The following is a 20,023-nucleotide window of genomic DNA, read 5'->3' on the forward strand; positions in this document are numbered from 1 at the left end:
TGGAAACACGTGCAAGAAAGGAGGTTGTGATTTTCGAATCTTATCCTCGCTTTCAAAATTTGTTATTTTCCTCTCTCGTTAGTGTTTATTTTGAAATTTCTCTTGGTTTTAAATTGAAGTTGTACTTTTATTTGTACAGTGTTTGATGCAGTGAATCGGCTAAAATGAAGTCTGGTCTTCTTCTTCTATTGCGTTGGTTTTCCTTCACCCTTCGTTGAAGTAAACTTACTTGTTAACACTATTAATAAGTACCCATCGAACGGCTCAGATGGAAAGATTAATTTAGCAAACGAATCTCATGTCCAAAGTCGTGTGACCATAGAAAAGCCCTTCTTAGCGGGTTCGTAAAATCCAAATTTCACTCTGCAAAGTTTTGGTCGGGTCTTTAGTGGTCTAAGTCTTACAAATTTATGAAACTTAGCTGTAATCTACGATAGATGAGAAAAAGTAGCACACATGAGGTGATCAAAGTCCTGTAAGAGGTAATTTTTTTACCAGTAATTTCAAGATGTATAGTCCGAGACCGAGCCTAAAATGGATGGACCCCTTAGAGAGAGGATATGAGAGTCGGAGTTGAGAGAAGTAAGAGAGATTCAGAGTTGGAAGTGTACGAGAATCATCCATGATTTCAAACCTCAGTTTTGTTAGACAAGATAAAACTTTATATTAGCTTTATAATTATCTAGAATAAAATTTATTATAATTTTTTAATAAATTAAGAGAGATTAGAAGATTTTCAGTCCTAAATCATATTTTATTTATATAACAAATATTTAAAAATTTTAAAAAATAATTATTATTTTAATCAAAATCTACAAAATTCCGATTAACTTAGTAAAATCTTTGAGACATGTCGTTTATCTCACGACATGGTGTGATGGTTGATATGTCGTGTATACCTGTCTTATTGCCTAACGATGTCAAGATGACTCAAATGAGTCATCTCAATCTCAGATGAGTTTTAAAATCATGATATGAGATCAGGATCGATTCTACATTTAGAGGCGGAGCCAGGATTTTACCCATATGAAGGCAACCAAGAATAGAAACAGTTTTGTGGGGATATCTAAGAGTAAAAAAATAGTTGTGGGGGCAACTAAAACTTGTAATTTATTTATTTTTTTGTGTGGGGAAAATAATAATAAATTTGTTTATCCATCACTAAAATCTATCACAATAATTCACTAATCCATAAACTTTGAAATTTTTTGTGAGGTAAGTGCCCCCTCTCTAAATCAGTCCATATGTATTTGTTGAGACGATTATGTATCATGTGTAATTAAGTTGTCAATCACGATATAATGGATGTGTTAGGTATGCAAATTTTCACTTGGAAAAGTTTAATTAATTGAACTTAAGAGGTAATAATCGCCTCATGTGATCCGCTATCAACTTGATTAAGCATGTAGATTATCTATTTATTAGGTGGACCCCAATGCGCTCCTTGTTTGCACATATAATGTGCTAATTAGAATAGTTTATATTTTACATTACTCAACCTTATTAGAAAGTAAATAAAAATTTGGTGGTAGTGGGAAATATTCCTCAGGCTGCCCACGACATCTTTTTGTTGTGAAATAGAGTTGTAAAGCCCTGATTTGTTCAAAGACTGAGCAAAGTCAAGAACACAGATCTGAATTCTGACAAACTGACTTACTAGGAAAAAAACTAAAGCTAAAACGGTTTCATATTGAGGGTCTGTTTGATTGGATTTTTTCCTCCCCAAAAATGAAAATTGTGTTGGAATTTTCTATTTCACACCCTAGTTAATTGGCTGGATGAGAAGTACACCCAGCATTTTCAATTTATTACTCCCCACACCCCATCCCATCAAGCCAATTGATTGTGTCTTCAGTTGTGTGGGTGCTCCCAGTCCCTTGAACCGTATGAAATGGCCAGAATTCCCATTAAATGTTTAAGTTACTTAAGAGTGCCCCTTGAGGTGCATTTGAAGATCTATCTTTTGATTTTGTCATCTGTTGGGATGAGAATAAGAGATGTTTATGAATATTATATATGATTATTTTAGTGAACGATGATGAGCGGCAATGTTCCCGTGGACATGGATCAAAGAGGGACCATTTTCCTTTATGAAGGTATTAGAAAGAAAATGTAAAAAATTGGAAAGATTTGAATTTTTTAATTTAATTTTTGATTGGTTGCATGGAAGAACTTAGGACCCCATAGAATGTATTGCAACATATCAACAAAGTGACTAACTTAGCTTTGAGAACTATTTTAAAACTCATCCAGGATGAGGTGAGTTATCTGAGTCTAAGAAGAAATCATGCAAGATAGTCGACGTGATTCATCCATCACAGGTCTCAGATGACTTGTCCAATATTTTGAAAGTTCCAATCAAATTTATGAAAACTTGACTGAGACAAATAGGATTAATTTTTTTTTAATATAATAATAGTAATCAATTTAAAATGGTTGTACAAGTTTGAATCGTTCCGCCTTGTTTTAAAACCATGGCTTTGGACCAAGGACTGGAAAATATTGAGCTTCTGATATGACAAATTAACCAATAAGTTTTGACATCCACACAAACCCATTTTGGAAAATCATTGAAAACAACATAGGATTACTTGCGTTATTCAATTTAGAACCGTGTACGGAAATACATTAACTTAGAAGGATTTTACTTTTTAATTATTATAAAATTTTCTCATATATAAACATATTTTAAGGAATTTTTTTTCTTCTAAAATTTCATTACTTAAGGCCTTAAATACATAAATTTAAGAGAACGACCAAACCATGTAGATTCCTGAAAAGGTTAAAAGATGTGTGATGTGGTTGACACTACTCAGTTCACTTAACCCGATTCGGTAGGTCTGAAACCCAACACATCAAGTTACTTATCCAATTTCAGCAATTCTAAGATTCAGCTCTCCATGTTCGAACGTGTTGATAAAGAATTCTACCTCTCTTTTCTATTAAAAATAAGAAATAAGAAATAATAATAATAAGAGATGGTGCAATCCTAATGAGGCACTAATGTCATGGGCCCCATCTGTAGCTCTAGTTGTTCTTGTTCTACAGTCCTAGAAGAACATCAAATTGAAAAAAAATAACAACCCATTCTTCTTTTACTCATAATTTAGATCAAATTGAAAAAATTCATTAAAAAAACTTTTTTTTAATGCTTAGATCAAGTGTTTGAAAATGTACACTCCTAAATTTAAACAATTGGATATAACCGTATTGATGATGTGGCACACCTTCAACCGATGATATTAACTACACAGAGTTACATAAGAATGGGCTACAGAGGATCTGGTCCCTGTTTAGGTCATGGATGGTCCCCATGACAAAGGGGCAAGTTGGCCACCACTTGGTTGTTTTTGAATAAAAAGCAGGTACAACATTCCGCTGTTTAGTGCCGATGACAAGTCAACATTTTATTTTTGCTATGAGTCGTGCTGGAGTGACATTTTTATCGACAAAAATGACATTTTTTTTGTGGTGACGAGCACATAACCATAGTTGTTTTTTTACTCGTATCTCTATCAAAACCAACCGGTTGGAATAACAAGTCACAACCATCAACATATTGATGGTCAACCGTCGTCAATCGTCAGAACAAGAAAAAAAAAATCTGCTATTTTGAAAATTATATGGAGTTACCACAATGTAGAATATTGTATATGGAAAAGATTTTAATTGAAAAAAATAGGTAAATTCTCAAATAATTACAAAAGTTTTCAGTATTTTAGAAGTGTTGGACAAAGTTATTATATAATATTGACAATTTAATCACATGTTGTCAACATTAAATGGTAATTATGTCAACGCATGTAACACTTTCGGTATTTTTGAAATTTTCAATAATTATTTGAGGATTTACTTAAAAAAAATTCTATTTAAACATGTTTTACTAATAATAATATTTTTTCATCGTCATATAATAAAAATGATTGGGAAACTAGTGTCATCGGACTAGTTTTAAAATCAAAAAATCAATTGTTGTCCTAATCATGCAAATGGGCTGATTAGGGCTCATTGACAATTCCATAGAATCCTCCAAACGCCGTGCTTCTTCCCTCACCCTACCTTAACTAATCCAAGAAGTAATATTAATTTTCTAGTCTTTTTTTCTTAGAGAAACATATGTGACAATAAATTTAATATAAACTATAAGAATAAATAACTTCTTATGTCCAGTGGGTTATTTTATTAAAAATGCTGGAATGACATTAAAATTCACATCGATTTCACACATTGCTGATGTGGATGTGAGTATGGAAGCATAAATGCTTTTTATTGAGATATGAGTGAAAATCATCTATGGTTATATGCACACCTCTACGTCAGAAATGTGTGAAACCATGTCAATTTTAATGTCATTCCAGTATGACTCTTATTTTATTAAATTAGTGCATCCCACACAAAATTTCTTGCAAAACTTTGCGTTCAAAAAATGCATTGCCTGGCTCTATGGAGTTTCACGTCTAAAAAAACTTTCAAAAATTACGATTTTTTGCAACCTAACAGGCATGATCTTTGTAGTTTTACTTTTTTGAACGTTCCATATGAAAATTAAGTGGTCCATATGATCAATCATCAATGGAGTTCATCCAAAATTAGACAAATTTTTTAACCTAAAGGGTTTGTTTGTGGCATTTTGTATATTTTTGCTCATCTCCCATTGAGTCTATTGCGTAAGTTACTAGACAAACTACGCATCACTTTCACAAAAATAATCAAACTCTCTCTCTCTGATTTGTTGGGTCTAGTCATAACTGGAAACAGTAGGCAAACCGGCTCGAGTTGTCTTGTTCTTTCAAGTTTATCGAACTCGTGGGTTTGAAATATTCTATGGGAAAGAAAACAAAACAAAAGGTGATTAATTTAAGTGATGTCCATGCCTTGGAGAATAATTGAGATATGCCTTTATTTTCAAGTTGGTCGATGACATGACCTCCTCACCACCGTCTACTCTAATAGATTTATGAAAAATGATTTAAATGCCCTCACCTTCAACTTATTATTAAAATCCTTAATTTCTTTTAAAGAATAATGTTGAAGTGGTCTCAAGTTGAAATCTCATATCGCACTTCTTGACATGAAAGTGTATGGGAACCATAGACCCAGAAACAAGTGAAAAAGCATCTATGGTTCCTATCCATTTTCTCGTTAAGAAATACCATATGAGGCTCCAGCTTAAGATCACTCCAGCACAACTCTTTTTTTATCGGTTTAATTCTGAATAAAGAGTTTTAATCCTAACTATATTACAACACACAGACTTTTATACCTCACCAAGGTGACACCTTGCGTACGGTGGAGACGTTGACTTTCTACTCTTATGTCATTTTTAACCTTTTGAATAAAAAATATTTTATCTTTATTTCGAGCCTTAAGTTTTATCACTTTGACCTTCCCACCTTACAATAGAGATGGAATTTTAAAAGATGATGGAATTGGATAGAAAAAAAAAAATCAAGGGTTTTGTGTAAGGCGTTAAGCTGAAAATGATGGATCGAGGATGGGCAAGAATATATTAGAACAATTTACCATTTCATAATGCGTAAAGATGAACTTGAATAGATAAACTAATCTACCATGAGATGGGCTTCAATAAGCAAAATATAAATTCTATCATGGTTATGTCAATGCATATAAAAGCCCTAAGGAATTTTGCTTTGTATTTCTTATTACATTTTGAATGATTTTTTTTTTTTTTTTTTGTACATGTAGAGTCTACACATAGATAAAATATTAAGTGGGGCCCATATCATTTCAAAATAGATTATATCCATGAATTTTTTAATCATTTAGTGATTTAATAATCCTTTAATTATTATTCATTTTTTATCATTTTCTTTGTCTTGAATTATTATTATTCATTCATTGACTTTTAATAACGGCATGCGCAGGGCCATGGGATGCATTTCTATTTTTTTTAATAATATCCACTAGAAATTATTGAGGAAATGAGAGATGAGATAAAAGTCCAAATTGTTTTTTTCTTCTTCAAAATCTCTCAAGATAAGAATATACTAAGAGTAATGAACAAAGAATTATAATATTGAATCTTTTAATATTTTCTTTCGCTTTAGCTTTCTAGGGTATCCTATCAAGAGAACATAAATAATTGCAAATAAAGAAAAGAGAAATAAGATGTAATAACACACAGTAACACTAATTTTTTACGTGGTTCTTTCAAGATTAAAGTACGTCCGTAGATCTTATTGATTCTGTTATGAAGAGAAAACTCGCAATTTCAAATTACACCCTTTCACCAGAAAGATAATTATATACTTAGGAAAACATAGTTAGGGTTGTATATAATTCTAGTGAAATTACGAACATATCATAGAGAAAATTTCTTGATTAACATAAAGTGTACATTCTTTCTTGTTATGAGCTACCTTCTTTCTTGGTTAGCATAAGTCGTACCCTTGGGAAAATTTCTTGTCATTTCCCTTAAAATTATGATCAATGAGAACGCATGACTTGATTAATAGTACCTCCTTATTGACCAATACCATCAAGATCCACAAACCACAACATATACTACGAGGACAAGCTCGTTGTCAAACAATTGATTGTATTGTTAACGAAGGAGCATCACCATTGCATATTGGGAAGTGTACCTCCACAAATCTAACAGATCAACGACCATGGGAAATTGAGTACAATTAACACCTTAGGGATAAGGTATCCTACACATGCCTCAATGTTCTCAAGAAAAATAAAAAGGAGAATGCATGTTTTCTATTGTGTTTTTTGTTTAATTTTTTTGTAGCATTGTTTGTAATAGTTTTTGTATATGCTATAGAAGTTTTGAAATTCACCAATATAAGTTTACACGTATGGGTAATTTGTTGAGGTTTGTGGAGCCTAAATAAGGAGTTATCATTAATCAAGCCACACATCTCACTAGTCGAGCTCGGTGCTAAGCTCACTGTGAGTTTTCTAGTCGAATCAATATGATCCATGGACGTACCACAATCTTGATGAGGAAATCATATAAAACTTGTGTTTTTGTGAGTGATTGCATCTTGTTTCTTTATTTTTCGTTCCTTGTTGTTACTATTTTTCTTAACATTATTTATAATTTTATTTTGAGTTCGATATCCATCTATTTAGAATTTACATTAATGCTAAACAATTCAAATTTATGTTACTGTTGTGTTACTTATACGAATTTTGTTCAATTAATCTTTATCAATCCTATAGTTATATACAACCTTTTCACAATTTTTTTTTATTGATCTTAAGGTTTTAATTATTTATTACTTTGAGTTTGAAAAACAAAAAGGAGATCCTAACTTCAATGGGATGGATTTATCTCACAGATACTTCTTACCTGAAAATAGCTAAATTTCAAAAAACAAAAAAAAAGGATTTTTTTTTTCTCTAAGAGTAGATCTATGTATTATTTTATGTCACAAGTAATAATTGAAGAGATAACCAGAATTATTATACATTATAGCTCTTCTCAACATTTTAGTTATTAAATTGTTATAAAAACTAGAAAAGGGTATTGGAAAAAAAAAAAAAAAAAGATATTTCCAACATATTCACTAAGGTTTTTTGTTTGCGAAATTGTGTCACTAGTTCCTGAATTTGTGTAGGAATTCATTCAAATTAGGAATCATCACCTTGAATAACATTAGTATTTCCCAAAATGAGAACGAGATCATCAACATGTATGAATAAAATAAAAAGGAATTTTTCTTTAAATAAAAAATAAAAACTTAGTCTTATTTAAATAAAAAATAACTACCAGCTCTTTGGTCTCCTTTGGTACACCCAAGAATAGTTGTAAAGAGCCGTGATAATCTGATCCTCTACGCCACTATCACAAAACCGTAGATCATTTGCCTTCTGATACACAAGAAAAAGGTTTGTGATTTTGCGTATCCCGAGACAAGTGATTTATGATTTGTGATGGGGTTGTATGTTAGGGGTGTCAGAAAATCATTATTCTAATTGTCAATTGACATAATATCAAAACAGTTGTGGATTCTAATGGTTGATTGTCCCTCCATAAATACATGTAAATTTTTATCTAGACTTCATGGTTTCAAAACTAGTCCATGATTGAGACGTAATGCCTAACAACAAGATGGATGGACAAGTCAATGTATCGGACGAGATTTAAAACCTACGTACATTTTTTGAAATGTCTCAAATGTAATGAAAAAGTCATTTGAGATAATTAGGTCTTTTTCACAGATGATACGAGACGTCAAAACGAGTTTTAAAATCATGATTTGTCTTTCATAAATTGTAAAATCTTTAAATAATTGCACGTAAGCATATGGCACACCATGTGGAGCTTCACCTCTAAATCAAAATTGCAATTTTACACAACAAAAATTCTTTCACGATATTTACAACTTTTTGCTACTTACGAGGTCTTTGATTCACCTTCTTAAAGGTTTCATAAGAGACACGAGTGGTCCAGAGCTTATCTAAAATCAGACAAATAATAAACTTAAAAGTACACTCCCAATAAAGCTCTTGCGTAGGCTACAAAATCAAACTAAGCATCTCTTTCAAAGAACAAATCAAACTCTCCCTCTTCTATGATTCTAAAGGGTCAAGCAGACTTTCTTATCTAGACTATTGTCTTATTCATATCTGGCAAAAAATAAAAGCTACCTAATTTAAGGTTGTTGAACTCGTGCCTTTGAAATGTAGATTGGCAAAGAAAAAAAAGAAGTGATTTAGTTTTGACCAATATTTAAGATACCTCAGTGTTTTCAAATTGATGACATGCCCCTTTAACGCTGCTCATCTACATGCATTGTAGCTTAAACCATTGATTTTCTTATCAAAATCAGTCTTTTTTACATTTTTATCTTCTTCATCTTCAATCTTAAGATTCTATCTATTTCAACCTTCACACCTCAAGAACAAGATAGAATATTCAAAAAAGTAATATTAAAAAAAGATGAAATTTTGGGTTGAAAGTTCAAGGATGTTCTACAAGGGGTTTAAGGTAAGTTTGAGAATAATATATTGAAAATGAGCTCTAATATAATAAATAATTTATTAGAGAGGTTGAATAAATTGAAGTTGGTAATTTTTTGTACATAAATCAATAGATTTTGGTTTGTGGTTGAAGATAAGGGCATTTAGACTATTTCCTTTTATTTATTAGTGAAGATGGAGGCATATAATCTTTGGAAACATAAGGATATCTCAAATATTCACTAAAATGTAGTTGGCTTAGACTTCTTTGTGATTATGATTGATTGATCTTATATTGAAATTATAAAAACAACGTATTAGGGGCACTTAAAAACAACTGACCTGCCAATCAAAATCAAGCTTACTTTGATCAATATTAAACGATTTGTAGATATATTTGATAGTCAATTACTTGTTTGGGTCATCTACCCATTTTCAAATCATTGTTGTTACGCCATTGAATTTGAGAAAGAAAAATAAAAAATGATGTAGGGAATAGAGTCACAAAATATATTTTTTCCCCAATTTCTTTCTCACATTTAAAATTGTGGTTGGGACTTATTCAAATGAAAGCAAAAGTCAGATTTGATATGTATATTTCTTAGAAATTTGTTTTGCCTAAGTTGGATCATTTTTTTTAAGTGTTAATGAAACCAAATTGATTACGTAATCCTATGGGATCCGACCTGGTTTTAAGAAGCTTAATTACTTTGGTTAAAAAGAATAAAAATTATATAAACATAACCAAATTGTTTGAATGGATCGTCTGTTTTGATTAGGACAGTCAATGGGACGAGTTTTGATCAGTCCAACGTGAATTGCCTTTGTATTGTGTCTTCGGCCTGTTTAGGTTAGATTGGCCTTGTTTGGACTCAAGTCAAGATTCGGGCCAGGTATGTGGGGATGGGTCCAGTTTGGACTAAAAGGACTCCATCCTGGGCTAGCCTTGAGCCCAAAAAACTTGGGCAGATTGGGCTTCAAGTTCCAGGGCCTTTGGCCACCTCCGCGTAGGGGAAAAATAAACCTTCTATTGGCACCCCAACTTTTACTTATTACACCCAATTAAAAATAAAGAAACTAATTGAAAGGTGAATCTCGATTAAATTTCTGAATTCAGTATACTGTTCATTTTAATTCCCAAAACATGTTTTTCTACTGAATTCATCACTTTTATAATTTACAAACTCGTGACTTCGTCACCTTTAATATCAACAAATTTGTAGATAAAATACCAATGATTTTGCCATATCAGCAATCTTGCTAGTAATTTATCAGTGAATTAGTTGAAATGAACAATTTATCGAAATCAGGATTTTGACATAAGTTGCACATGTTTTGGGGAAAATCCCATAATTGAATTGTTGAGTATAACGAAAAGTTGGGATCCTAATAGAAGCTTTCTTTTTTTCATTTTATTTTTTTACTAAATTTCTATTTTTTGGGTTTAGGATTTTATGAGTCTAATTAAAATTGTTAATAACAATTGAATTTTTTTTGAATGAGTGTTATAATGTTTTGTAAAGTTGAGATTACCTTTGTAAGGTTTGAAGAGTGTGTTTTAATTTTTAGTTGTGGGTAAAATAAATAATTTAAGAAATTAGAGTGTAATAAGCAAAAGTTTGGGTGTTAATGGCAAATGAGTATCATACCTCGAGGATTAAGGACAAGAAGACGGGTTTAGTAGGAAAAATTGACATTCAAAAAGTCTATGATTATGTGAGCTGAGATTTTTTGGAGTATATAATGGGTAGAATGAGTTTTGGTAAGAAGTGGATTAGTTGAATTATGAAATGTATAACCTCGGTATCCTATTCCATTTTAATCAGTGATAGTCCGACAAATTTTTTTAAAGGGTCGAGGGATTTGAGGCAAGGTGATCCTTTATCTTATTTTCTACTTCTTATTGTGACCGAAGCCTTAAGTAGATTATTCAAAAGAACTGTGGACATAGGAAAGCTTTCGGGGTTTATGATGAATAATGAGGGACCATTAATCTCCCACCTCAATTAGCTGATAAAACCTTAGTGTTCTTGGACCATTCCAAATATCAAATGAGAATCTTGCATTTGTTATTAAATTGCTTTGAGGCAATCTCTAATCTTTATATCAATTTGTAAAAAAGTAAGATCTTTGGGGTAGGGGTTGTCGACGATCTTTTGTTGTTTACAACTAGGAGTGGCATATAACAGTAAGAGCATTTGGGGTGGGGTAGGTGATAGAATGAAAAATAAATTAAGCATGTGAAAAACAAGATATCTTTTTAAGGGAGGTAAGGTGACTTTAATCTAAAACACATTGTCTAGCATTCTTATCTACTCCCTTTCCCTTTTCTCTATGCCTAAATTAGTAGAGATCTACATGGAAAGGCTTATGAAAATTTTTCTGTGGACTGATACGAATGGAGGAAGAAAATATCATTTGATTAGTTGGAAGTCGATATGCACCCCCGAGAAAAATGGAGGTCTAGGGATTAAAGGTCTTAGGCTAAGGAATAGAACTATTTTAAGCAAATGACTATGGAGGTTCAATGAAGAGGGCTAGTTTGTGAAGATGGTTGTTTGTCCTAAGTATGGGGAAAAGATGTTTTGGTGGTATAGCGGGGAAGCCAAGGAATCTTATAGTCGTAGTGTTTGAATGGTATTCTCAAAGTAGCCGATGATTTTATGAAAAAGATTAGTTTTAGAGTAGGTTTAGGGGATAGGGTGAGGTTTTGGGAAGATAGGTGGTGTGGTAATTCAGTTCAACCAACCTAATAGCCATCATTATACGCTTGTTCTCTTAAAAAGAATTGTCCTATTAAGCACTATCTGATTAGTAACGAAATTACTAGTTCTTGGGATTTGAGTTTTAAAAGAAACTTTAATGATTGAAAGATAATTGAGGTAACATCTCTTCTAAATCTCTTGAATGAAGTCAAATACAGGGAGAATGGTCAATACAGGAGGGAAATGGGTCAAGATTAAGGATAAGAGATTCATTGTTCGCTCATTTTACAAAGTCATTCTTCCAAGGTCGGAGAATAGTTTTTCTAAATCTCTCATTTGGTCTTCTCATGTTCCTTCTAAAATTTATTTTCTTGTTTGGCTTATTTCTTTGGGGAGGATTCTTACTTTGGATACTTTAATTTCTCGAGGGTGGACCACTCCTAACTTTTGTCCCCTTTGTAAGAGTGATGGAGAATCTATGGACCACACTCTTCTTTTTTGTTCTTTCTCCAGAGGAATTTGATTGTCGTTCATGTCTTCTTTTTCACATGTATTGGGTTTTCCTAAATGACTTTCTTATGATGTTAAAGGGTTGGCTTACAATATATTCTCTCATAAAAAAAAGACACATTTGAGTTATCCTTCCTTCTATCATAGCTCGGTGTCTTTAGAAAGAGAAAAACAACAAGGTGTTCCAAAGTAAGAAGAACAATTCTACATGAAGATTTTAGGATTGCTGTTTGTCTAAGCGAAGTTAAGGAATTACTTCTCCGAGTTCTCTTGCGAGGACTTTGTATTTAGATGGGATAACTTATCTAACTAGTAAGATCTTGTTTTTTATTTTTATCTTATTTGTATTCTCCTACTTTTGATATTTATAAAATGTTTATATTTTTTAAAAAATTATCACAAAAAAAAAAAAAATAATTTAGTAAAAAAGTAACAATTTTTAAGAAATTGTCAAAACGAACAAAAATCGACAATTTAACAGTCAATTTTCTTTTTAATAAAAAATTTGGCCGTTGAAAGGCCAATTTTTTTTTATAATAAAAAATTCATTTATTTTTATTTTTTAGGTTATTAGGGATTGAAAAGGGGAAAGGGTTGCAAATAATGAAGAAAACAGATTCAAACCTATAATAAGAAGAAGTAAAACAAAAAAAACAAAACTCAGATAGAAAATTTGGTCTCAAATTAAAATAGATACCCGAATTCAAGAGTCTCTTAATTGTTCAACCAATCACATAAAAAACGGAATCGGATGCACCCATTAAACAAACATAACCCATTCCCCATAGAGAGCAAAAGAGAAGGTTCAAGATAAAGCGTGTTACAGAGAAAGACGAGACGAAGATCAAGCTTCAATAATCTTCATGAATCACAAAGAGAATAAATAATAAAAACATGAAAAACAGAGGGCCAAGTAAGAGATTGGATTTTGGAGAACATTTATGAAAGCAGAAAAAAAAATAAAATCGACTCGATCAAAGTTTTTATTAAAATATATATATATATTGACTGTTGAAGGATAGATTTTAGTTTGTTTTGATAATTTCTTAAAAAATATTATTTTTTTATTGATTATTATTTTAAGTTAATTTTTTTATTATAATTTTTTTTTTTAATAAAAAAAAAGAAGTTTGTGGAATGTAAATATCAGCTCTCATAACCCCTAGAGTTTAGAGGTTTATTCACATTTTTTTGAAGTCTATCATGTTTTCAAAACCTTAGATACGTGCGAATCCAAACACAATCCATAGTCGACGAGGTTGAGCATGATTGAGGCGCTAAAACTAGGGGTGTCAATGGATAGCCAAAATCCGAATCGAAATTTGAATTCGAATTCAAAAAATCAGATATTATCCGAAATTTTCGGATATTAGATTCGGATTTGGATGTTATTTTAACATTCGAATGAGTTTCAGATATGAATTTGGATGTTATGAAATCCGATTCGATAAAATCCACTCTGAATTGAATATATGTGTTAAGTATTCATGTTACACAACAAAACTTATATATATATATATATATATATATATTATATATATATATATATTATATATATATATATATATATATATATATATATATAATATATATATATATATATATATATGGGAAATGTTCAGCACCCTAAGTTTTACCACACACTTTAACAAACGTTTTTTGTCCTACATGGGTTAGAAGTTTTGGAATGAGCTGATTTTTGGTGAGGATGATCTCTATGATTAGAAGATCATCCTCACCAAAAATCAGCTCATTCCGAAATGTTTAGCCCCATGTTTACACGTTGAAAAATTGTGGACCGTCCATTTTTTGTAAATCAATTTTGATGGGGTTAGAAGTTTTGGAATGAGCTGATTTTTGGTGAGGATGATCTCCTCACCATAGAGATCATCCTCACCAAAAATCAGCTCATTCCGAAACTTCTAACCCATGTAAGACAAAAAGTATTTGTTAAAGTGTGTGGTAAAACTAAGGGTGGCGAACGGGACCCTATATATATATATATATATATATGGGTCGGGTTCCTGCAACACATTGCGATACACATATAGACAACGTGTTTGTCTTATATGGGCAAAAATGTTTGGAATGGGCTGATTTTTTGTGAGGATGATCTCTGTGATGAGGGGATCATCCTGGCAAAAAATCATCCCATTCCAAAACTTGTAACCCCATCAAAATTGATTTACAAAAATTGGACGGTCTATAATTTTTTAACAAAAATTGGACGGTCTAGAAGTTTCATAATGAGCTGATTTTTGGCAAGGATGATCTCCTCACCATAGAGATCATCCTCACAAAAAATCAGCTCATTCCAAACATTTTTGCCCATATAAGACAAAACACGTTGTCTATATGTGTGTTGAAATGGTTGTCGTTTGAACCTGACCCTATATATATATATATAAAAGATCATCTAGAAAAAAAATCAGCTCAATCCAAAACTTCTAACCCCATTAAAAGTGATTCAGAATGTAGACCATTGATTTTTTGTCAATAATTTGTAAATCACTTTTGATGGATTTAGAAGTTTCAGATGGAGTTGATTTTTGTGAGGATGATCTTCTCAGCATAGAGACCATCCTCACAAAAAATTAGCTCAAATCCAAAACCTCTAACCCATATTTTGAAAAACCAAACATGTCCCTTGAACTGTCCCATATATATATATATATTTTATTGTGTATTCATGTTACACAACCAAATTTAATTTTCAAAATCATCTTCTCTCTCAACATAAACCCAAGAACCAGCCAATAGGTGGGTTTTGTTGTTTTGACTGTATGAGTTCCGTAGCCAGCCTTTTCTTCAGCGGTCGACGAGCATCAAGTTAATTATTTTCTCTCTCTCTCTTTCTCTCTCTTCTCTCTCTCTCTTTATCACACACATACAGTAAAACCTTTTTTTTTCATCTTCAAAATCCATCGACTTCAACTTCAATCAAAATGATCTTAATTTATTTTTTGAAAATCTATTTCTTCAAGTTGATGTAAAAAATACTTGATGTTTTAATCGAATTTTTCATCATTTTTTTTTCAAAAATTAAAGTTTATTTGATTTTAAGATCATTTTTTTTCTTTAAAAAATCAAAGTTTATTTGATTTTAAGACTAAAATAGATTGAAAATTTTGAAAAAATAAGAAAATCGATTTGATTTTTACAGATTTGTATGATTTTTATCGAATCGAATATTATCGGATATTCGATATATTTTTTGAATTCGAATTTTAATCTTGATTTATGATATCCGGTCAGATTTGAATTCGAATTCGAATTGGGATATCAATATTTTTTTCGGATTCAAATTCGGATATAACACTATCCAATCGGATATCTATCCATCCGAATTCGAATTCGAATTCGAATTGGGATATCAATATTTTTTTCGGATTCAAATTCGGATATAACACTATCCAATCGGATATCTATCCATCCGCTAAAACCCAGAATCAACTCAAGTAACTAACCAAGGAAATACACTGATCGAGGTTTCAGAATTTCTGGCGTCTCATTCCCACGTATCGTACTGCTTGAACTACACGCAGTCCTTTCCTCGTGTCTCAAGTTATGGTGGTCTCGTCTTTAAAGATCGTCCCCTAAACTAGGGTTTCTTACTCTCCTCTGAGAAATTAGGGTTTTTCAATGCTCTCTAAAATGGAGTTAGGTCTTAAGGAGCTCTTAAGAGGTGCGTGGTTCGCAGGAATCTTTCTTATACTTGTTGCTTCGATCCCTTATTCTCGTCTCAGTTCCTTCCATGGAGCTATTTTGGGATTCGCAAAGAGAGGGAAGACCATGCAATATTCATCTAATGTGAGTATTTTTTTATTTTATTTTTATAAAATTGCATTTTTCTTTCTTTTATATTGGTTACTCCAATGTCGATGTTCCTGTATCTCATTCCCATCTTTAATTTTTATTTATTTGATCCAAATTTTGTTTCTGTCAAATGGTATTTGTTTAGTGTCTGTTTGGATGTCCAATATGGTAGTATCGATTCAATTATTTGGCTTGGAATGCTCTCTTGAACATCACAATCGAAGAAAATTAGGTTTTAAGTGAAGTTCTCATATTTCGTCGTTTTATGCCCTAATTTGGATAGTTGTATTAGATTTCATTGGTTTATAATTCTCTTACTCATAACATAAAAATTGGATTTTATTTTTGGTACTTGTTTAAGCTTAATGATTTGTTGTTTTGTGGAAGTTAGAAATTCAGTGTTCCTCAGAAATACTTCTTGCATTTTTATGTGGTGGCCGTGGTTTGGACGTCATTGTTGCTGCTTATGACATGGTTGTATGCGTATAGAACTGTACCCTTTGAAACAGAGTCGCTGCATTATACGACAGTTGCCAGCCACTTAACTGGAGGTTCACATATCTTTTCGAGGCACAAAAAGTCTCATTCGACTCCTATAGAGCATAGATACAGGGTATGGAGAACCGTGTTTTTGCTTTTATTGATGGAAGTTCAAGTGTTGAGACGCCTTTATGAAACCATTCATGTCTTTAACTACGGTCCTTCAGCACGAATGCATATCTTTGGCTATTTGACTGGGATGTTGTAAGTTTTCTTGCGATATGTGAAGTTCATCATTTGCACTATATATTTTATCTTCTATTGCTTGGATTGATTGCACATGAAGTATACTTAGCTTGTTTGCATTTTCCATAACCTAGTTGTCCATTTGTTACAACATATTTTTATCACATTTCAAATTTCTTGGTAATTTATGACCTCTATAACAATGCATTTACTTATCCCCAGTTGGCTATCTTGCATGAAGTGTATTAATATGATATTTTGGTAACAAAATATGGCTCCCTTTATGGTCTAGATCTTTGTTTAGTTCCATCTTTAGCTTATTACATTCATCTTTCTTGTTTAATTCAGATGGCAAGCACCATGAAACATTATTTTAGTTCCTGTTTCCACGAGTTATCCGTAAAAGTGTTAAATATATATATTTTTTTGTCTATTCCCCACGCTCAAGTATTAAGCTTGACTCTTTTTGATAATGTGGTCAACATTTCTAACACTATGCCACTCAAACCTATTTTCCACAAGTGCCACAGTTTTGTTTGTGAAAAAAGTCCTCTTAAACTACCTACATGCAGTCCACGGGCGATACATTCTCATAAAAACCCTTGGGAATGCATAGTATATTTTTGTAAAGAGTAATTGTCATGAATCACGAGCTACAATCTCAAGGTTTGCTTCAGAACTTAAAAAACCTAGTTAATTATGTACCCATTGGCTAAATGCAGCATCTACTTCATATTTTTATTTTGTGTGTGAAGGCTGGTGGTCTGTCTATATAGAAGAATGTAAAACTGATGGCTGGGTTTGTTTAAGCATTTTGAAATTTAGTTTGTACCTGATCCAAGGGTTGGCCCCAACATTAGGACAGTCTTAATTAGTGGTGCATGCACAAGTGTAAGGGAATTTCCCTTGGTCCAGACAAGCAGCTTGAACTGAAGTTCTAAGAACACCCAGCTCATAAATGATTGGATTTTAGTAACTGACAAGAGGAGCACTTGGTCTTGTTAAAACCAAATTTCAGAACTTTCTGTTCGACACTCCTACTTAACCTTGCTTCCTACTCAAGCTTGCTTTTATCAGAAAACATACCACCTTTAGGTCATGTTGTTGATGGATTGGTCCTAGTCAGACTGGTTGAATCACTTGTAAATAACACTTTATTGCATGAAGTTGATCTCGTAATGCTGAAACCTGTGTAGAGTTTTTTTTTTTTTTTTTTCCATCAGTATTACTCCATTTACTCGCATGTTGCTAAACTTTTTTTACTGACTTGTGCTATTATTCTGAAGTTAGTTTCTACACAGCAACTCCACTATCCTTTTTCAGCAATTGTGCATCAGAGGTGTTATACTTTGCAACTCATCAAGTAGCCGAGTTCATTGTTAAAGGTCGAGATAGAATGCCAATCATCGAGTTTGATTGGTGGGGATGTGTAAAGCCTCTTACAAAGCTTGGATGGTTTCAGTGGATTGGTTCAGCTATTTTTATTTGGGGTTGGATACATCAGCACCGTTGCCATGCAATTCTTGTAAGTGTTACTTGCTTGTAGTTCATGGCATAGTTACATGACTAACAAGTAGAATTGCAAAATATGTGTCTGCTTGGACCCTTTTTTTGGCTAGACACTGTTAAGAGATCGTGTTTCGACCCTTTTCACCAGCATTGCTGACTGAAATTCCAACTCTTGAGCAGGGTTTGCTGCGAGAACACAAGGAACAAACTGATGAATATGTAATCCCGCATGGTGACTGGTTCAAAGTTGTTTCATGCCCGCACTATCTGGCAGAGATTGTAAAATCTCTCACTCAACACATATACTAAACATCTTCATCTTCTATGCAACATACAAAATCAGCTTAATGCGAAGAAATTTTACTGCTGTCAAGGGCCAACTGTTCTCATGTTCTTAATTGTTTCTCTCCCGTTATGTAGGTTATATATGCTGGTATTCTGGTTGCTAGCGGAGGGTCAGATCTCACAATCTGGTTGCTTTTTGGATTTGTGGTATTTTCCCCTTCCCCTAATTCGGACCTTGTTTTGGAAGTTACTTCTATACAATCATACCCTGTTTCAATGAAAAACTCACCTTCCGGGTGATGGCAGGTGGCAAATCTCGTCTTTGCTGCAGCCGAAACGCAGAGGTGGTATCTTCATAAATTTGATAACTACCCACGTACTCGGCGTGCCATCCTCCCCTTCATTTATTAGGAATACTTCAACTTGAAATGTATGGTGGGAAATGCACCGAAGTGTGTATAAGATAGGTGCGTGTACTAAGTTACAAGGTTTCAATTTTTTCCTGAAATTGCTGGAGATCGTAAGTCTTCTGTATCAATCTGAGTTAATAAAGATGGTGAATCTATGATTTGCGCTGTTTTCAATGTAACATAGAAAATGAGGAACATTTATGAAAGATCACATTCGCGATGGGTCTAACAATGGAAGTTTCAGATTTCAGAAAGAAGTGTATGAGACTACAATAAAATGTAATATATTTCAGTTCTTCGTACTTTATAAGGATCCTTTGTGTGCTAACCGAGTTTTTAGTTTGCATTCATGGTTCTAAGAACAGGTTTTCGGGTTTGGATTGATATCCACTTGGTCTAGTTTAACTGGACGATCCAATGAGGCCTAGAAAAATCCTTCCTTATTGGTTCATAATAATAAATTAATATTTATAATTCAAAAATATGATTGGCTTTTTAGTGTTATTACATTCTTGATTAAGTGTGTACTCTATAATCACCAAATCTCATTTTGTATCAACGACTCAGCCCCGTTGCCTGAATCAAATGGATCTTGATTCAGTATGGCAAACTTGTCCAGTGTCGTTCCAACTCGTTTGTGAGGTGCTTCCATTGTACATAATTTGTACCACAACAAAGCTACGTCATACCATTGTGGTGATAGCTGCTGCCCAATGGATCCTTAGCCATCAATTTTGCTATTTAATTTTTGTACCACGAGATATTGTAGCAAAAATCATGCAATTTTGAGGTACTTTTGACATTGTCATATAAGAAATGAAAAATATAACAAAACAAATATGAGTCCCGCTGGCGTGGCCTCAAGATTGTACCTCATATCACACATGCTTTTTGATTCCATGGTTCCTACACACTTTCACGTCAAGATATGTGATATGAGGTACAATCTCGAGGTCATTTAATCCATCAAATCAAGATATAAATAGATTAATGCAGGAGTGGAGTGACCCCATTGAGGGATACATGGGGGATGTGGTGGCGTGCATGCTGGTAAATACATTTTCTCCGAGATACAAGTAAAACGCATCTATGGACATGAGCATGTCGCCACATTAAGGTGTCTCTGCT

At 32.7% G+C, this 20,023-nt stretch overlaps 1 protein-coding gene across 2 annotated transcripts; it reads left to right on the top strand.

The window, feature by feature from the left end:
* The first annotated feature begins 15,542 nt into the window (after positions 1-15,542).
* Positions 15,543-19,197, top strand: LOC147408831 (polyprenal reductase 2-like). 2 transcript variants are annotated; one of them, XM_086422423.1, is made up of 6 exons: positions 15,543-15,959; positions 16,357-16,709; positions 18,015-18,216; positions 18,381-18,479; positions 18,621-18,692; positions 18,792-19,197. In XM_086422423.1, exons 1-6 carry the CDS (start codon positions 15,792-15,794, stop codon positions 18,894-18,896), a joined length of 999 nt encoding a protein of 332 aa, XP_086278549.1. In that variant the 5' UTR covers positions 15,543-15,791; the 3' UTR covers positions 18,897-19,197. The 2 variants fall into 2 exon arrangements, with proteins under 2 accessions (XP_086278549.1, XP_086278539.1); XM_086422413.1 differs by having other exon boundaries at positions 15,557-15,959; positions 17,982-18,216.
* The last annotated feature ends 826 nt before the right edge of the window (positions 19,198-20,023 follow it).

This window comes from Akebia trifoliata, chromosome 2 (genome assembly GCF_017979445.1).
Source record: "Akebia trifoliata isolate Shusen 1 chromosome 2, ASM1797944v1, whole genome shotgun sequence".
Taxonomy (NCBI): Eukaryota; Viridiplantae; Streptophyta; class Magnoliopsida; order Ranunculales; family Lardizabalaceae; genus Akebia; species Akebia trifoliata.

Bases quoted from the DNA above. Each gene is read 5' to 3' on its own strand.
- LOC147408831 (XM_086422413.1), top strand. From the start codon at position 15,792: ATGCTCTCTAAAATGGAGTTAGGTCTTAAGGAGCTCTTAAGAGGTGCG. The intron at 18,480-18,620 runs GTAAAATCTCTC...CCCGTTATGTAG, and splicing joins CGCACTATCTGGCAGAGATT to GTTATATATGCTGGTATTCT. The intron at 18,693-18,791 runs GTATTTTCCCCT...GGGTGATGGCAG, and splicing joins GGTTGCTTTTTGGATTTGTG to GTGGCAAATCTCGTCTTTGC.